The sequence below is a fragment of the Ylistrum balloti genome, unplaced genomic scaffold, assembly GCF_031769215.1.
Source record: "Ylistrum balloti isolate Yb309-2 unplaced genomic scaffold, AGI_CSIRO_Ybal_v1 Utg369678, whole genome shotgun sequence".
In the NCBI taxonomy this organism is placed as follows: domain Eukaryota; kingdom Metazoa; phylum Mollusca; class Bivalvia; order Pectinida; family Pectinidae; genus Ylistrum; species Ylistrum balloti.
In genome coordinates, this window is record NW_026781920.1 from 471,560 (window position 1) to 489,832 (window position 18,273).

The window sequence follows — 18,273 nt, forward strand, 5'->3', positions numbered from 1 at the left end:
AAAAATAAAGACAAATAAAAACAAATAAAACCTCAATACATAAGAGAGTAAATATGAGTGAAATTGCTCATTTTTTTTAAAAAATCTGAAGGAAAACAAATTATTCATATCTTAATTTTTTTTTAAATCAGAAAAAAATAAGAAGATACATTTCATACTCACTTTGAATCAAAGCTGGTAAGATGGGGATCGTTGACAGATATACATACACCATACCGGTCTCTGTCAATCACAGTCAGCTGAAATACAGATCAGATATCACTTACACGACAGAATACTAAGGAAAGACGTAAAATTCCAAACTTTTTTTCAAGTCTGTGGATTAAAGAGTTACATGTATTAATGCTCCTCAGGCCTAGGAAGAATCTGTACAAAGTTTAGTCAAAATTCCGCATGAAACAAATTGGCTATAACTGGGATATCACATGACACGATACGATGCAATGGAACACAACAAAACAATACAAACATGGTTATCAATATATGTCTTTCCCTTTCCAATTAAAATGGCAGAGACATCCTAATTTATCTCAACTGTAGTTCTGTGTACCAACTTCTTACCTGTGATTCTGTCTTGGTGATGTCTGCCTGTTCCACTGCACCACTAACGAGATAGTCAGCATTCAAAACAAGCCTGTGTGAAAAATTTCCATCAATCTTATTGTCCAGTGTGGCCTTGACCTCCAAGTTAAACATGGCAGTCATCCAGTTCTCATTGGTTATGTTGACCATACAAAAAGGTGACGGGTAACTTGGGTTAACTCCCCTCTTGTACATACGTGATGAGACCTGTTTTAAAAAAATTTTACTGATTATACATTGTTAATGCTTTAATCCTTAATGTTATTACTTTCATATGTATCTGCAAATCATGATTATAATATACATCCATGTACAGTATACAAAATGAAGTAAGTCATCAATATGCTTTATCACATTATTAATTATCCAAAGCTTCTGTCTATAATTGCTACTGTACAACAAATATTCATGAGGATGATACCCTTGTTCCACAAAATTCTTCTTTACCCATAATTTCAAGTTGTAAATTATTTTTTTACTGTATCACTTAAGTTCAAAACAAACCAATTTGGCTATTTTGGAACATTCCCTTCAGACTGGTAATGTCAATAGAATGAAAGAGTCCTAAACTGTCACCTTAAGTCTGATAATGGTAAAAGTGTTGTCATCGAAATGCCACACTTAAATATCTTCTACTAAATGTTCTATAATAATTTCTTTTCTAACCAAGTAAGCTATTCTATAATTATTCAAAATGACAACCTGTTGTTCAATGAATATTTGCAACGATAATTTGGTTGTAAAAGGTAACTTAAGACAATCAATTCACTGTACAAGATAAATCTGCTCTATTGATGAAACCTGTCTATTCTGACAACCTGAACAAGACGGCTGGAATATACAATTACTATTACATGATTCAGATAGAATATATAAAAAGTTGGACCTGCTTAAGGATCAGATTATACTGGATGTCCGAATACTAAGAAGTTGGATTATACAGGGTGTCAGAATACTCAGGGTTCAGATTATACAGGAAGTCAGAATACTCAGGGTTCAGATTATACAGGATGTCAGAATATTCAGGGTCCAGATTATACAGGATGTCAGAATACTCAGGGTCCAGATTATACAGGATGTCAGAATACTCAGGGTCCAGATTATACAGGATGTCAGAATACTAAGGGTCAGATTATACAGGATGTCAGAACACTCAGGGCTCAGATTATACAGGATGTCAGAACACTCAGGTTCCAGATTATACAGGATGTCAGATTATTCAGGGTCCAGATTATACAGGATGTCAGAATACTCAGGGTCCAGATTATACAGGATGTCAGATTATACAGGATGTCAGAACACTCAGGTTTCAGATTATACAGGATGTCAGAATATTCAGGGTCCAGATTATACAGGATGTCAGAATACTCAGGGTCCAGATTATACAGGATGTCAGAATACTCAGGGTCCAGATTATACAGGATGTCAGAATACTAAGAGTCAGATTATACAGGATGTCAGAACACTCAGGGCTCAGATTATACAGGATGTCAGAACACTCAGGTTCCATATTATACAGGATGTCAGAATACTCAGGGTCCAGATTATACAGGATGTCAGAATACTCAGGGTCCAGATTATACAGGATGTCAGAATACTAAGGGTCAGATTATACAGGATGTCAGAACACTCAGGGCTCAGATTATACAGGATGTCAGAATACTCAGGGTAAGATTATACAGGATGTCAGAATACTCAGGGTTCAGATTATACAGGATGTCAGAATACTCAGGGTTCAGATTATACAGGATGTCAGAATACTCAGGGTCCAGATTATACAGGATGTCAGAATACTCAGGGTCCAGATTATACAGGATGTCAGAATACTAAGTAAGACAATATATAAACATATGGGAATAATTTGAACTGGTTTGCTGAAGTTAGACACAGTCTGACACCTTTTCAACAAAGATTAAGTACATGAAAAGGAAAAATATCAGGACACTGTCAGGATCAAGCGATCAGACAGGGAATGTTCGAGTACTACCAGTCTAAGGAAGTGGGGTCGGAGCATTGGGTTTTGATACATTTATAATACAAATACCTGTTGTATGAGGGTCCCACTAGGACAGGTAACATTTCGATCATCAGTACTGCTTACAGTCGTAGTTAAAGATATAGAACAGTTGTCAGACGAAGTGAGCCCCATGTTCCTACACAGGACGTAAGGAGGGGCAGTAAAGTCTACAGCGATCAATGCTGGTGCTTTTCCCTCGTACAGATCCATCACAGCTGCACCACCACTTACCTATGGAAAGGTTCATGTCAAAATTCTTCTTTCATTTTTTTTTTTTTTTTTTCGCATACTCTTCAATTTTATAATAAAAATCATAAATCTTACATGGAATTCCATTTCATATAAAATTCATGAAACAGGTCTTAGAAGTTTTCATTTCACTAACCCTTTGGCAAGGCAAAAAACAAAAAATGACGAGTGTGATAAATCTTGTATGAAATGGAAATAAATGTAAGATTCTGTTTATCACAAAACTTTAATAAATTCAGGAAAACAGCATTTATCAGACTGATACAAATTTTAAATACAAAAATACAGATTATATTCTCAATTTATGCATCTTTTTCTTTGGTGACATCACAATGCATATGACATCATGACATTATGATGTCATAATGAAAACAATGGGAACTTTCAGTCAACAACAGCTCTGCGAAGTCATATTTCACATAACATAACAAAAATTTATGTGATGGGTGTATTACACTGATAATAGTAGCATAATATGATAAAAAAAACCTAAGGGAGAGTACACACATTTCCCTAGGGATCTACTCACCATGATAGTAGCAGTGTAGGGCTCAGAGATGACTAGCGCTCCTCTGGTGTTTTCACAGTTACCATAGTAACAAGCACTGACCAAACATTGCAGCTACAACCAAGGAAACATCACTGAATTTCCTAAATATCATCTTAATTTACAAATTATCTTATGCCCCTCGTCAATAATGCATCATCAATAAACAGTAATTCCAAAATGATACATCCATCGTTTTGAAAATTTGTCGGTCCTTTAGAAAATGTTTTCATCATTTAGAATTTTTTTTCATAGAACTATCAATTGCAAGAGCAGCATTATATCTCTCTCCTTCCCAATCTAACATGGAATAAAAACAATAAATAATATGAGAGCTGCCAACTGAAACACAATGAAATTCATCTTTTTTTTAAGAACTAGAATAATTCATTTGATTTTGAATTCTGCTTCACTCAAAAAAAAATTTGTTTTCCTACCACAGAACCATCCATGAGGCTGTTTGCATGCAGCGCTGGTAACAAAGACTCAGTCAAATTGTCCGAAGGTGTGTCCTCATATAACTGGACTCCATCCACCTTCCACAGGACATCATAAATGACATCCATTCCTGTCTCGATCGGTGGAAAAGAACACATGAAGGTATCATTTCCTGGACCGTTGAAAGACGCCACCAAGGTAACATTGTCAACTAAAGGCCCTGTTAGTAAACCTGCAAATATATTGAAGAAATAATAATATTGGCTGTGTAAAAATAATGCATTGTCTTCTGATTTAATTCATATTTCTAGGAAAAAACCCCGAGTACTTATTTCTGAGAACAGATCAGAGCTATCCTGATGTATACACACATTATTTATTTCAATGTGTCTGCTAGGGATCGACCCCTTAACCTAAGGATTACTAGTCTGACACTCAACCGATCAAACTAAAGAGAAGATTTCTCTAGCTGAGCGGTAAATTAAAGCTAGTATTTTCACTGTAACATTCTCCCCTTTCCAAAGAGAATTTGTCCTGGAGTATGTCAAGGGTAACATCAAATCTTTTACAGTAAGGCTAGGTATTTCTATCATAATCACCTGGGTCTCTATATGGGTGTCATTGAAACAGAGGTCATCTTTAATCTAAATGACTTCAGGAAAGCGAACCTACGACCTATAGCTCGCTAGTGTTACGCTCAAATGATCAGGCTAAAAGTAAGTTCTGACTGAGTATATACTGTGGCTAGTATTTAGCCGTATTCCATGATTTTTTTTCATAAATTCATACTAATAACATTATCCTATATAATTTTCTTGTAAGAAACAGTTTTTCATAAAAATCAGACACAGAATTAGCTCTGTATATCCCAATCACCTTCCAGTAAGGGATTAAATCATACACAAGTTTATAGAACATCTCTCCTGAGTGCAAGTTGGTAGGATTGGTATAGTCATAAAGGTTATCATAATTGCATATCTTTTTAATTATGCTAAAAGACAGTATAAACAATTAAAAGACATGGTCATTAATCGTGGAATTACAGTTTATGGTAGAGGTGTTTATCAAACTGGATGTGAAGGAAAAGACTTATCTGAGACAGATATCCATGTGGTAAATTGTTCCACTTGTTGTATTATGTGGGGGAAAAAAGGTACCCGTATTTGAAGAAATCTGTTTGTATACTTACTGTCTACACATGTGTGATAATGGTATTCCCAGCCTGTGTATAACGACCCATCACCCATCTCGTTTTCTAACGTCAGCTCAGTGAGGACACAGAGCCCCGCTGACTTGCTCAAGACAATAGCAGTACAGGTGGAGTATGCTTCACACAGTGCCTGGCAGTGGTCAAGTGTCCACACATTGGTCATTACAACATTGTTTGTTAGATTGAAACTGATCTTGCTTGTCCATTTTGTCCATTCCACATACTTCCCAGGACAGCGGTCATCTAAAAGATAAAACACACATGAAACATTGCACTGAATGCCCCAAACATGTTCGATGTTTTACTTATTTTAAATAACCAGAAAAACTAAAAAGGACACAAATAAAATAAAGGAATATTTGTCCATAATTCATTTGTAAACTTCATTAAAAGTAACACTGACAATCTTGAAAATCTGCCATCCATTTTCTGTTATATCAACAAACATGATGTTACCAAATCGTAAGAAAAGATGTGGTTTATAATCTGGTGCGGCTTATATGTGGATCACATAACAAAAAAAATTGATGAAAATTGGCACAAACTTTTAGCTAAATTGCAAAAATTTTCATCTATCTATAAATACATTATTGTACAAAATAATTTACTTCTAATATGTTCATTTTTCCCTTTCAGTATGATGATATCAGTAGTGAATTGTGATAATTATTTGTGATTTGAATGAACATATGTAGTTACCTTTCACACACTAAAAATTACAAAACAGCAAAATTACTGCCATTATGACAAGAAAGAATCAAGGACATGTCCAGTTTCATGATGCCATTGATGTTTCTGCCAGGTTTGTCACCCCATCAACAGCCAGGGTCAGTTTGAAGTGTGTTTAATTGCCGGTAGCTGGTACCACAAAGAGCTTTACTGAACAACATACAGGAGGCCCACCACATACCATCCAGAGCAACTGAGGTAAATATGTTGCCCAAAACATAACAACAGTACAGACCAATCCATTTCTTAGCTCCCTGAGGAACACAAAGTACCCCAGGAAGGAAGCATCAAACCATGCACCTCACATAATCATCCGAGGTTTTGTAGGCGAGGGTTCTACCGTCTGAATTTTTGTGGTATCACAGTAGCCATTTCATAATTCCTTACTTACCAGTACATTGCCATTCTGAGTAAGTCCATTTGCTATTGAATCCTCCTTTGTCAACATAAGTCGTCACATCTGCCTCTTGAAACGGGGACAGATTACACACTGAAGCAGACGAATCGTAGTCAAGGGACCGACACTGGAAGCCTCCATCATATGTGGAACAGACACTCTGGCACTCCTCAAGACTGGCTACATTGTTAGTTGTATTGAGGTTGTAAAATGCCATAGCAGAAGAATTGCTGACCGTCCACTGAAGGTCCGATGTCAGGCAGGGACCTGATGAACACCAAGGGTTAAATAATTACACATTTTCTTAAATCTCAAATACTAATAATTTTTTCCAGTATCTATATACTCAATACTGTATCATCGTTTAAATTTGTAGGCCTAACATGTCACTTTTGTCCCGGTTAGGGTAAGTTCAGCGGTATTAATAATTGCACATATCTATGGGCTAGTGTCCACAAATACAGGAATAACATGTTTTAGGACATATCGGTTCGCTGTAAAAAAGTTTGCTGCATATCTGATTTTATATCATCATTATGAACTGCATATAAAGATCCCCAACAAATATTACCATGGAATATTGGTATTGGTATAATTCATTATCTTTTTACTGTTATGTGCCATAACACTGTGTCCGAGTTGTGACATTACAATACAGTGAAACTGATCTGTCAAAGGCCAAACTATCAGTGAACAGAATCACTATATGATCTTGGGCTTCATCAAGTTTTAAAGACACAAGACTCCAACAAAATCAACCAAAAGAAATTTTTTCATTTCTTCAAAATATCTTTATATTTTCCATTTGCATTAGTGACATACATTGGTTTTCTTTGTCTAGTAGTTACCTGGACGAGTACTCCATGTTGTAGAATTGACATCTGGAGCACAGATCTGCTGCTCATCAGCCGGATTTACCGTCAGATTTAAGTAACACATACCTTCTATAACACAGACGTCTCCCTAAAACATCAAAATTATGGTTTGGTTTGAAGGTCACCTGAACCATCTCAAGGACATCCTTCTCCAGTGAAGCTGACACACACCTCTACGTTCCCAACAGATCATTTTACCATATAATCTGATCAAAGTCATAAAACAAGGTTGATTTTCTCTGGATACTCTGATTTCCTTCCACAGTTAAAACCCCTTCCACTTCCACCAGAGCCAACAAGAGTGATCAAAATAATGTGGTATAGCTTGCTTCACAATTGTAAAATAACATTTTTGAATTTACATTATATGACCATTAATTATAATCCACTTTATCTTAACCTCTTTCCTGAAACTACTTTCTTTAAAATCTTCAATTCTTGGGGAAAATCCTTTCAGTATTAAGGTAAAATTTCTAATGGTGATTTCTGAGAAGTGTGCTTCAGTTAAAAGCATGTTCTTTATAAAACCTGAAAATCATATGTCCTCACATCCTCAATATTCCAGAGGTTATGATCACTTTGCTCCCCTCACCCTGGAACATTTCTAGGCAAAAATGAAGGTACAAGAAAGTAATTTGATTGGTCTAGAGCATGTTTCAGGAGAAAACACTGACCAATAAAATTACAAAAGAATGAACCCCAACTTCAAACCAGTACAACATACCATCATGTGACCTCAAGACTTGTCTTATAGATGTCACACATGCCACCGTTAATTTTGCCATGAAATATTCCAGGAGTGCAGAATGCGATAGTGGGTGTAACCCTTGCAGTATCGAGGATGATTCTCTTAGTAATGTAGACTAACTTACCTTTTGAACACACGATCCATCAGCAATGTTACACATGTAACACATGGGGTCATAGGTCAGATGCAGAACACCATTGCTGATATTGCTAGTCGAATTTATGTTGCTAACAGCAAGCATGTAATTAGCCGCTGCTGGTAAAACACATCTGACCTCTGAGAAACTGACAAAGGTCACAGGAGCAACCTGCCAAGAACCTGACGCCTGGTAGCCTGTCTCATTAACCTGCAGTGGCAATAAAGATTATATCATCATATTTAGTCATCAGTAGGCCAATGCCCAGTAATAGGCCCATCCAGATATATTTCTGTTCATTAGAATTACAAACAAAACTTAACTCATCTTGTTATAACCCCACTCCCTACTTTGATTTAGAGGTCATGTGTTGGTCCCAGGCTTATTAAAGAATACAGAAATGTATGGCTGTGAAAGGTTTCAACAGCCAAGCTAAACTTGTAATACACCCAGTTCAGATCATTCTTCCTTATGGTCCCAGGGAAAATACCTTACTTGAGTTTCCATTCAAACCAGATTTAAGAAACAAATTTAAAAAATACTTCATTTTACCAAGTCTCAGTCATATATTGAACAGTTTTTATAGACTGTTATTTGTTAGCATGCTGATGCCATACACAAGAATTTTTACCCATGTGCTATAATTTGATTATTTATTTTCAAACTCAACTATCAGCTTAAAAAGTCTTAAAATAAGAATTTTTGGGGTTTTTTTTGTAATTAATTTTTACATATCACACAATATACAAGAGAATCCACACAAAAACATACACACACACTCTCACACTTGTGTGCTAAGACTTGAATACGTCTTACACATGTACATGCATCATCATTATCATCTTTAGCATCATGCACATGTATCTACTACTTCCTGCACACAAAGAAATCTTCAAATAATATAACATATTTTTGGCTTTATCAGAATGTTTCAGTGTTGCACTAATGAAGTGTCCATGCTTCATAATGCAAACTTTGTTGTTCAATTCAAATTTCTGTGATATTTTATGTTTTGTTGTAAGAGCTAATGTTGTATATTTCCTTGTATATCAGAAAAAATAAACATTCTAGTATTTTAAATCTTGTATCTTGCATGGCAAGTTTCATAAAACAGATGTTAGCTCCTGATTGACATGTTTATCAAATCAATGTGGGTGCCTTAATGTCCCAGATTCATCAGGAAAAATATTTTACATGAAGTGATTTGATATTTCTAATAATATTGAAATCCCTTCTTTGAAATTCATTGTAATCTTTTCAGTTCTAAAGACAAAGATGTTATAAGAATATTAAAATGTTTGAAGCAGCAACTAACCTGAATTTCCTGATGGTAACACGTCAGATTTTCTGAGTTGACAAAGGTGAGGCCTGTAAGATACACACTCTGACAAGGAGAGATCCTGGAGTTACATAGACCGTCCACTGGTTGGGCAATCCTTATTGTCGGTTGATTGTCAATGTTGACGGTACAATCAGGACCAATGAAACCAGGGTCACACACACATTCACCTACAACATATACTGGCCATAAAGAAACTGTCATCCTTTTCAAATTTATGAATTTAAAGAAATATAGATTATATTTTTGCAGAAATCACCTGATGAACAACAATTTTTTTTGTGTGTACTCTGTTTCCAACATATTTTTAATCAATTTAATATTCCATCCTCAAAAAAAACGGAAAAAAAGAACCTCTTGAAAACAACAACCATTACAGTGTACCAAATTAAGGCCAGGCAAGTAAAGCAGGTTGGAATGGGTAGGTCAGGGTTGAGACTGTAATAAAGTTTTCAGTTTTAGCAGTTGTCAGGTGAAGGTGAGAGATGGTGATGGTCAGGGTTTGACAGGTGAAGGAAAGAGATGGTGAATGTGTTTGGACAGTTGAATGAGTGTTGAAGGTTCTGTGAGTGGACCTCTCTTGGACATTGTCAGGTGAAGGTGAGGGATGATGAGTGTTAGGGTTGGACAGACAAAGGAGTGTTGAAGGTCAAGGGGTATTCAGGACTACATTGGGGGTGAGGGATGGTGAGGGTTAGGTGTTTGGACAGGTGAAGAGTGCTGGAGACTGTGCGGGAGACACCTGTTGGTCATTGACAGTTAGAGAGGAAACTGAAAATTTGAACATCTTAACTTACCATCAGTACAACGGCCGTTGTCACAATGGTAAGGACACAGACTGGCCAGTGCAGCAGTCAGGTCTCCAGTTACTGTGTGATTCCTCTCAAGTTCAAACAAACACCGACGGGCTAAGAGTTCGTTCAAAACCACAGCCCATCCTTGATCATTTGTCAACTGTTTCACAGAAACAAAAATGCTGGTAAAAGTGCTAGTGGTAGATATATTTAGTATATTACCATATAACCAGTTTTATAGTGGTATCATATTTTTGCAATTTTGTAGTTGTTAACTTGTTTGAAAAAAATTTAATCGGAGAAATAATGAGACACATGCATGTCCTTTTACATCCAGATCACAAAATATCAATTCATTGAAATATAACTCAATTGTTTTAACAGAAAACCACAATGATTGTGACTCTTCAAAATAACCAGCTGTACAATATTCGAACAGGGACCTGCTAGAATTGCTGATACTCCCAAAGTAAAACATCAATACAACCAAAAGTGGGAAGTATTCCAACTTTCTTAACAATTCTAAATGTGATTTAACATTCATAGTAATTAAATTTTCAACCTTTTCATAGTTTTCAGAAGATTTCAAGATTAATTTTCAAGGCCATTAAAAATCTTTCATAAACTGTTTTCTAAGATGAATATGTATATATCTACCCGAATATTCTCCTTGCAGTCATCTATCTCTGACTGGACCAACAGTGGCACAAACTGACCACAAGATTCATTCAGAGGGCTTTGATTGACGGCATCTATACAAAGTTGTTCTGCTGTTGCTTCTGTCACACCTGACCACCCTGTAGTCTGGAAAAAAAAACATTCAAAAAAGTTCATTGGTTTTGTCTTCCAAATACAATTGTTTAAGGAACAAAGCAAAATAAAAAGGACCTAAACTTTCTGTTGTTTCAAGGATTGTTAATGGATGTTTTTTCAACATTTTTTACAGCTCTATTTCTGGATAATATGTTCCTAAGTTTCACACATTGCCTGTACCTTAAAAAGTTTTTTTTCATTTAAGAACATTTTGCTGACAAGATCTTGATGACAAATGAAATTGGGGTAATGGACATGTGAAAGCCCTCTCCATACAATAATAAACAACTATAGAAACACAATTAAATGGTCAGCAAATTTTAGAATAAGAAATAACGTTGAGACTGGAACATACAACTCTTTGAATATAGTGAAAAATGAATAAATAAATCAACTGAAGATCAATTAGTGTCATTTCCTGAGTTTGAATTTTTCTATTTTCTATCTGAATTTTCAATTTTTTTGTCATATTTTCGATCACCAGCTCATCACTACTTACGAAAACTGGTGCACTGGAGTTGTACAAAAATGACCCTTTCCTATACTGGGTGGAGTCAAAGGGGAAACAATTCTGGGGCATCATTCGACCTAGTAGTACAATGTCAGTTATATCCTCACCTAAAAATGAATCCAAAATGACATAAACAAGAATTAAACATTGGTTAGAACCGGAGAAAACTGCTACTACCAGACTTATAATAAATTTGGTGATAGAATTAGTGTAATACTCATGGAAATAATTTTTTTATCACCTTTTTCTGTATCACCAATAACTTTCAAAAGATTAAAATTAAGAGTGAAAAAAGGAAAAAAAAATTTTTTTAATGTTGCAAGTGACTTATCATTTCATTTCCATGTTTTTACAGTACAAAGGTTAGACACGGAAACTTACAAAATCCCATGAAAAGTAAATTTGAAATTTTCTTCTCATAAGTTTCAAAGGCACTAAAGAAACATTTAAATAGATTACTGACAACTACAACATAACTGGAATCTAACCATTTAAAATGACAAAAATTACTAATTTGAGACTTATTTTCAATGTTGTTACCAAGGAAGTATTCTCTGGCACTGTAGCAGCTTTGGACAAGTCCCCATGAATCACATGGTGCAAATTCAGCCCCTGTACATTGACACACACTGCCAACAGGAACAGTTCGATCGTCCCTTTTGTCCTCACAGAGACCTGTGTACAAGCTGTCTGCCTCCGGAACCCTGGAGTACAGGAGTATACAACATGTGAAATGTATGCATTACAAGAATAAGCCAGCACCATAAAACTTATACTTGTAATGCCAATTCTATCCTGAAATAAGCACAGGGCAAAGGGCTATTTCACACCTCATGACTCAAAAGTCCGAGAGTGGGCTTATTACAGGACATTTTGAAATAGCAATTATTGGTAATGCTGCGATGGGTTGGTTTTTCAACAGACATGGGCTACTTAAATAAACCCTAATTTTTTATTAAATTTAAGCCTATCTTACCAAAGTTTTACTTTTATCAAAAAATCTACACATTAACTCGAAGAATTGTTAAGTTTTTTTCTGTTGGTTCAAATTTTTGTGGTGCTACCAAATGTAGATAGGGATGCCTTCAAAAACTGAAAAAATAGATCCCCTCAAAAATAATATTCTTTACAGTATCTCTCCTCATCCATTAAAACATTTATCTTTAAGGATCATGAAGTAAATTTGTTTTCATGGATCACAAAGGACAATTAATTTGTTTTCATATGTGGTTTACCTCCAGGATAGTGTGAATGGGTCTGGGTACTTGGCCCCTATAACTGATGATGTGTTGTCACTATGGACAAAGTCATTTGTGTCTTCGTTATCAAAGTTCCCACAGAGTCCTGGAGAGAAAACCAAACAAATAGTTAATATGTGTGTATCATATGGTTTATGTGAAAATGGTAATGAATTTAACATTTAATCACAACATTATATTCTTTTAACTATATACAGGAAATCATTTCTTAAGAGTTTTTACATGAAAGGGAAATGAATCACAAGAGATATCCAAATGCCTAATGATTTTCCAGAAAATTGTTATAAACAATCTCTTTCTAATAGGATATTGTAAGGCTGACAAAAAGATTTAAGAATTAAATGCCTCAGCTCCTTTACAAAAAGTTTAATTGTTCCATGAATTTGCAGCAGTTTTAAAACATGACCTTTGACCCATTAAACTTTGACTGATAATCATCTTAATATGAAAAGAGTAAAACCTGGTGTAATGTTATGGGTAAATATCAATCCAATTTACTGAGAGTTTCTAAAGATATGACATTGATTTGGAAATAAGACAGGATGTGACAACATGGTAAGATGTACAATGGGCAACATCTGATTTCCTTCCCTTCCAAATTTAATGATGGCGCTTAAGAATATCATCAAAATGTACAATGATTTGCCAAAATACATCTAGCTAATCTCTGAAGTGGATGAAATTATTCAGGTGAGCTTAAGAAGCAGTAGTGTAAGAGTCAGAAGACTTTGACTTTGAGCATGTAAATCTTTTAGTGCTTTTGTCATGTGACATACTAATAAACTAAATCTCACCGCTGGTGTGGTTGAGGTCAAGAAGTGATGGGTAGAACCAAACATTCAAATATGTTTGATGGCTCAGCTGAACAATCAGCTGTCCACCTGTTGGAAGGTACACCTGCAGATCAAAATAGGCAATTTGAAATCAACATCACTAAAATTTTTATATTAAAAGTTTAATGAATTGCAACATTTTGACATTAAGCAAAAATAAAGAAGAGAATATGGTAATGTTAAAAAGCATCATTCATCATTAAAAAAAATAAAAAAATTTGAATTTCACTGACAAGCAAAACATTTCTTTTAACATCGAGTCATCAATCAGGACTAGCTCACCTGAAATTCCCTTCCAGAAGCCACACGAACGACACGAAATTCTGACGACACAGCACCATTCGTATACATCTGTGTTTTGATGGGATAAGTGAGATCAGAGCCTCTTTCTGCACCACACCTGTCAATGACTAGAACATCGTCATCCACTAGTACGCCAACTCCACAGTTACAAATATTGTCATTTAATCCACAGCGTCGGTAAAACAGGTGAATCTGAAAACATGGAATTATGTTACGGCATCATGAAATTGTATTCACTGATTTTTCCCAATTAAATAAAAATTTATTTTGAGGTCAGGGTTCATACAGTAAATATTTCATGCTCAAATTGTGGATTCCTAACACCAGTTTTTTTCTGTCAAGGAAATTTTAGAATCAACTTTTCTAAGAAAATTTTTATCCATGTAAAACAAACAGTTGAATAATACAAGTACCAGTAAAACTATTTTGGCTCTGACATGGATTTGAAACCCTATACTATTAGTGACAATTATATAAGACACAATCATGAGACAGTTTATTTATCAAAGTCTATAATTTTGTAGTAAAAGAGGTTGATCCTATGGATTTGAAGTAAAATAGGGTACAACATGTCGGTCTTATGGATATGAAGTAAAATAGGGTACAGCATGTTGATCCTATGGATTTGAAGTAAAATAGTGTACAACATGTTGATCCTATAAGTATGAAGAAAAAGAGGGTAGAACATGTTGTTCTATGGATATGGAGAAAAAGTGGGTAGACAATGTTGATTCAATAGGTATGAAAATAAAAGAGGGTATAACATGTTGATCCTACAGGTGTGAAGAAAAGGAGGGTAGAACATTTTGATTCTATCAGTATGAAGTATAAGAGGGTACAACATGTTGATCCTACAGTTATGAAGAAAATGCTGGTACAACATGTTGATTCTATCGGTATGAAGTAAAAGAGGATACAACATGTTAATCCTATTGGTGTGAAGTAAAGGCACAACACGTTGATCCTGTAAGTTTGAAGTAAATGATGGTATAACATGTTGATTCTATCAGTATGAACTAAAAGGGGGTACAACATGTTGATCCTATTGGTGTGAAGTGAAAGAGGGCACAACATATTGATCCTATTGGTGTGAAGTACCGTAAATATTCGCGTATAGTGCGCACTTTTTTAAGCTGAAACTGTCGTGTCAAAAAGGGGGTGCGCACTATACGCAGGTACATGCCATTCCGGGGGTTATCATTCCCGAGTTCTGCATCCGCCATATTGGATTACCTCCCTTCACATAGTTATATGTAAAAGTCGTCGGTCTTATATGATAGTTTGGAGATAAAAACAACAAAAAAATAAAATGTTTTGATCATCTGCCATTCACGCTAGCATTACGGTGAATCTAATTTTTTTTCGTTTCCCGTCATTTTGATGATGTATCTGTGGAATTCAATGAATCCGAAAGTTTTTAGGCGATTGTCGTTCTGTTCATAAATCGGACAGCCCATCCCACCGATGCCCAAAGTTGGTGACCCCATGACCTCTCTTGATCTGCATGGCCCGCACGCGCAGTTCTGTTGTACTGGCAGCGATGCCGGGATATCGGCGATCGCATACAGAGTTGAACAGCTCTCTCTCTCTCCATCTCTGGGTGTTTCGCTGTCGCACCTATGTCAGCCCTTCTGGTCAGTGGTTGGGACTTTAAACGGTCTTTTCTTTCTTCCGTGCCTTGATATTTCACTCTGGAATGTCGAAGTGGCGACCGGCGGCACGAAATTCCAGTCTCTCGGCGTAGTCAAATGGCGTTCGCAGTTTCCCCATGTCGAAGTCGGTGTAAATAATCTATCATTAAATACCTACGGATACCGCGGTGGGTACAGATACCATGAAAGATCATGCCTATACTGAACAAACCACCTGCTTTTATGGGGACAAGGTAGGATTGAAAATGTTCAAACAGTTAAAACAACATCGTTTTCTGACCAATAGTACGCGTTCAGCCCAAGCCGGGTGTCATCAGTCTCCTCATACTCAACGTGTTAACTGTCATTAACCGTTAATTATACAATCAGCCAAGCCTTTCATGCTTATTAGGTCACCTGGGTAAATTTGTTTACTTAAGGTAATTACAGGTGTTAGGGTCACGCTCATTGTGGTTTCCTAATTATCAATGGATCAGACCACATCAAATGTTTTGTCGCAGTGACCAGTCAATTAATTTTTCTGTAGATTTTTTTTTTTTAAATCTGATCTCCAAAAAGTACCTGCGCACTATACGCGAGTGCGCACTATACGCGAATATTTACGGTAAATGATGGTAGAACATGTTGATCTGGTACCAAATGTTACCAAATATATCAACAACCATGGTTTACCGAGACCTAAATGATTAATTACCTCAAGTGGGATTGTAACCAGGGCCAAAATGGAAACTTACCTCCAGTGGAAGAGTGTCATGTTTGTAGAAAGTAAATTCTCCTTCGTTCTGGTTGTCATAGTTTCTGTCAACAAATAAATTGTCAATCAATAAGATTTAAATAACTGATCATTTCACGCTCAGTATGAAATTGAAAATCTTTTAAATTGATGAAATTGAGAACACTTACACCCCGTCAAATGTCTGCAGATGAGGGCCACTTGTTGAGCTACATACTGCTGCAGTATCCTCATCAGCCACAGAAACTTCCACCTGCAATAGGGAAAGTTCTTTGAAAGTACATTGTGAGTTTCATATGTCTGCAACATAGTTCTCAGACAACCAAAATACATGATAACACTTAGCATTCAATAATTCCTCCATATCCCTGATTTCGAAGTATCAGTAAATTATGGGCATCAATGATTTCTTAACATATCAATGATTTCTAGATATCAGTAATTTCCAGATATTGGTAATTTCCAAATATTTGTGGTTTCTTAAAATACCAATGTTTTACAGAAATCAGTTATTCCAAGATATCAGAAAAACCAGACATCGGTAATTTCCAGATATCAGTAATTTTCAGATATTGGTAATTTCCAGATATCGGTAATATCCAGCAATTCCCAGATATGACAATTCATTTTCTATTTTAAAAGGTTAGCTAAATGTTGATATATGAATAGAAATGTTTGCAAAATTGGCTTGTGATTTTTTCAACAAATTTCACCATTCATTTTCCTTACATCAAAGCCAATGGTTAGCAGGAGATTCTGGTTGGCTCTTGTGTCTAGAGACACTGTGACTTGTCTTGTGCCATCTATAACACCATCCATACTTGCAAGAACTGGGATGTTGTGTACCATTTCCCAGTTGTCCTGTGTTACCGTGACGATACAGGACTCTTGGCTGCTGGCTGACTCAGGAAACACAACTTGAGACAATTCTTTACCTAAAAACAAGGTTTTTTCAAAAGAATTATGAATGAAAATCACGAGAATTAGGGTAAGTTCCTCTTAAATAACGATACAATGTTTAGTATATCCATATCTATAGTTATCAAAAAGCTATAAATCCTACCACAGGGTTAGAGGTCCTAACACCACTTTCAAGGTTCTAACACAAAGCTCTAGATGCTATCACAAGGTTAGAGGTCCTAACAAATGGTTCTACTTCCTAACATAAGGTTATATGTCTCAACATAAGGCTAAAGGCCCTAACATAAGGCTTTTTAGGCCATTACATTACATTATGGGAAGTTATATAAGGCTACAGGCCCTAACGTGAGGCTACAGGCCCTAACATAAGGTTATAGGTCCCAACATAATGTTATCGGTCCTAATATAAGGTTATAGGTCCTAACATAAGATTATAGGTACCGACTTAATGTTATCAGCCCTAATATAAGGCTAAAGGTTCTAACATAAGGTTATGTATCCTAATATAAGGTTATATGTCCCAACATAAGGTTATATGTCCCAACATAAGCTTAAAGGTTCTAACATCAGGTTATAGGTCCTAACATAATGTTATCGGTCCTAATATAAGATTAAAGGTTCTAACATAATGTTATAGGGCCTAACATAAGGCTAAAGGTAATAATATAAGACTAAAGATCCTAACAAGGTCCTATCATTCTTCCTAAAAAATTACTTCAAAATGTTTTCCATAATAAATCCATTTCTCCACAGTAAATCATCACATTGTTTATATTACCTCCCGAGCATGTCACTTCGTCAACAGATCCGACCCTGGCTTTCACTGTAAGTGGACAGCTTGCGTCTGAATTCACACCCTGACAAAACACTGCTGGTGGCACAGTTGATTGAATCTGAATGACAGCAGGGGGTCCGTTCTCCACCACACTCAGACTTTCACTGCTCACCCTCTATTCAGAATGTGAAATATTTTCATAAGAACCAAATGCCTAATGCATGGAAATTGCTATAAATAAAACTATCAACTGACAGGTTATATAACATATTGACAGGCCTTTTTCCAGGAACTCTGTCAGACCAAATATGGGCCCCATTCCCATTTGGATTTAATTCATATTATAACATTTCACATTCACAAAATACTTAGTCCACTCCTTCCCTGATCATTTCACATTCCCAAAATGAGA

General features: G+C 35.8%; 1 protein-coding gene across 1 annotated transcript in view; it reads right to left on the reverse strand.

Moving 5' to 3' along the window:
• LOC132563990 (uncharacterized) overlaps positions 1-18,273 on the reverse strand; it is a 162,087-nt gene that overhangs the window by 120,521 nt on the left and 23,293 nt on the right. Inside the window, exons 7-27 of the mRNA XM_060228745.1 lie at positions 17,865-18,036; positions 16,895-17,100; positions 16,336-16,418; positions 16,167-16,230; positions 13,760-13,972; positions 13,439-13,541; positions 12,621-12,729; positions 11,926-12,089; positions 11,374-11,492; positions 10,719-10,865; positions 10,065-10,221; positions 9,244-9,437; positions 7,917-8,138; positions 7,018-7,132; positions 6,164-6,436; positions 5,023-5,286; positions 3,833-4,065; positions 3,378-3,470; positions 2,627-2,830; positions 562-789; positions 163-239 (exon numbers count right to left, since the gene is read on the reverse strand). Of these exons, the coding sequence (XP_060084728.1) occupies positions 163-239; positions 562-789; positions 2,627-2,830; positions 3,378-3,470; positions 3,833-4,065; positions 5,023-5,286; positions 6,164-6,436; positions 7,018-7,132; positions 7,917-8,138; positions 9,244-9,437; positions 10,065-10,221; positions 10,719-10,865; positions 11,374-11,492; positions 11,926-12,089; positions 12,621-12,729; positions 13,439-13,541; positions 13,760-13,972; positions 16,167-16,230; positions 16,336-16,418; positions 16,895-17,100; positions 17,865-18,036 (3,440 nt within the window). The remainder of the gene's footprint in view (positions 1-162; positions 240-561; positions 790-2,626; positions 2,831-3,377; positions 3,471-3,832; positions 4,066-5,022; positions 5,287-6,163; positions 6,437-7,017; positions 7,133-7,916; positions 8,139-9,243; positions 9,438-10,064; positions 10,222-10,718; positions 10,866-11,373; positions 11,493-11,925; positions 12,090-12,620; positions 12,730-13,438; positions 13,542-13,759; positions 13,973-16,166; positions 16,231-16,335; positions 16,419-16,894; positions 17,101-17,864; positions 18,037-18,273) is intronic.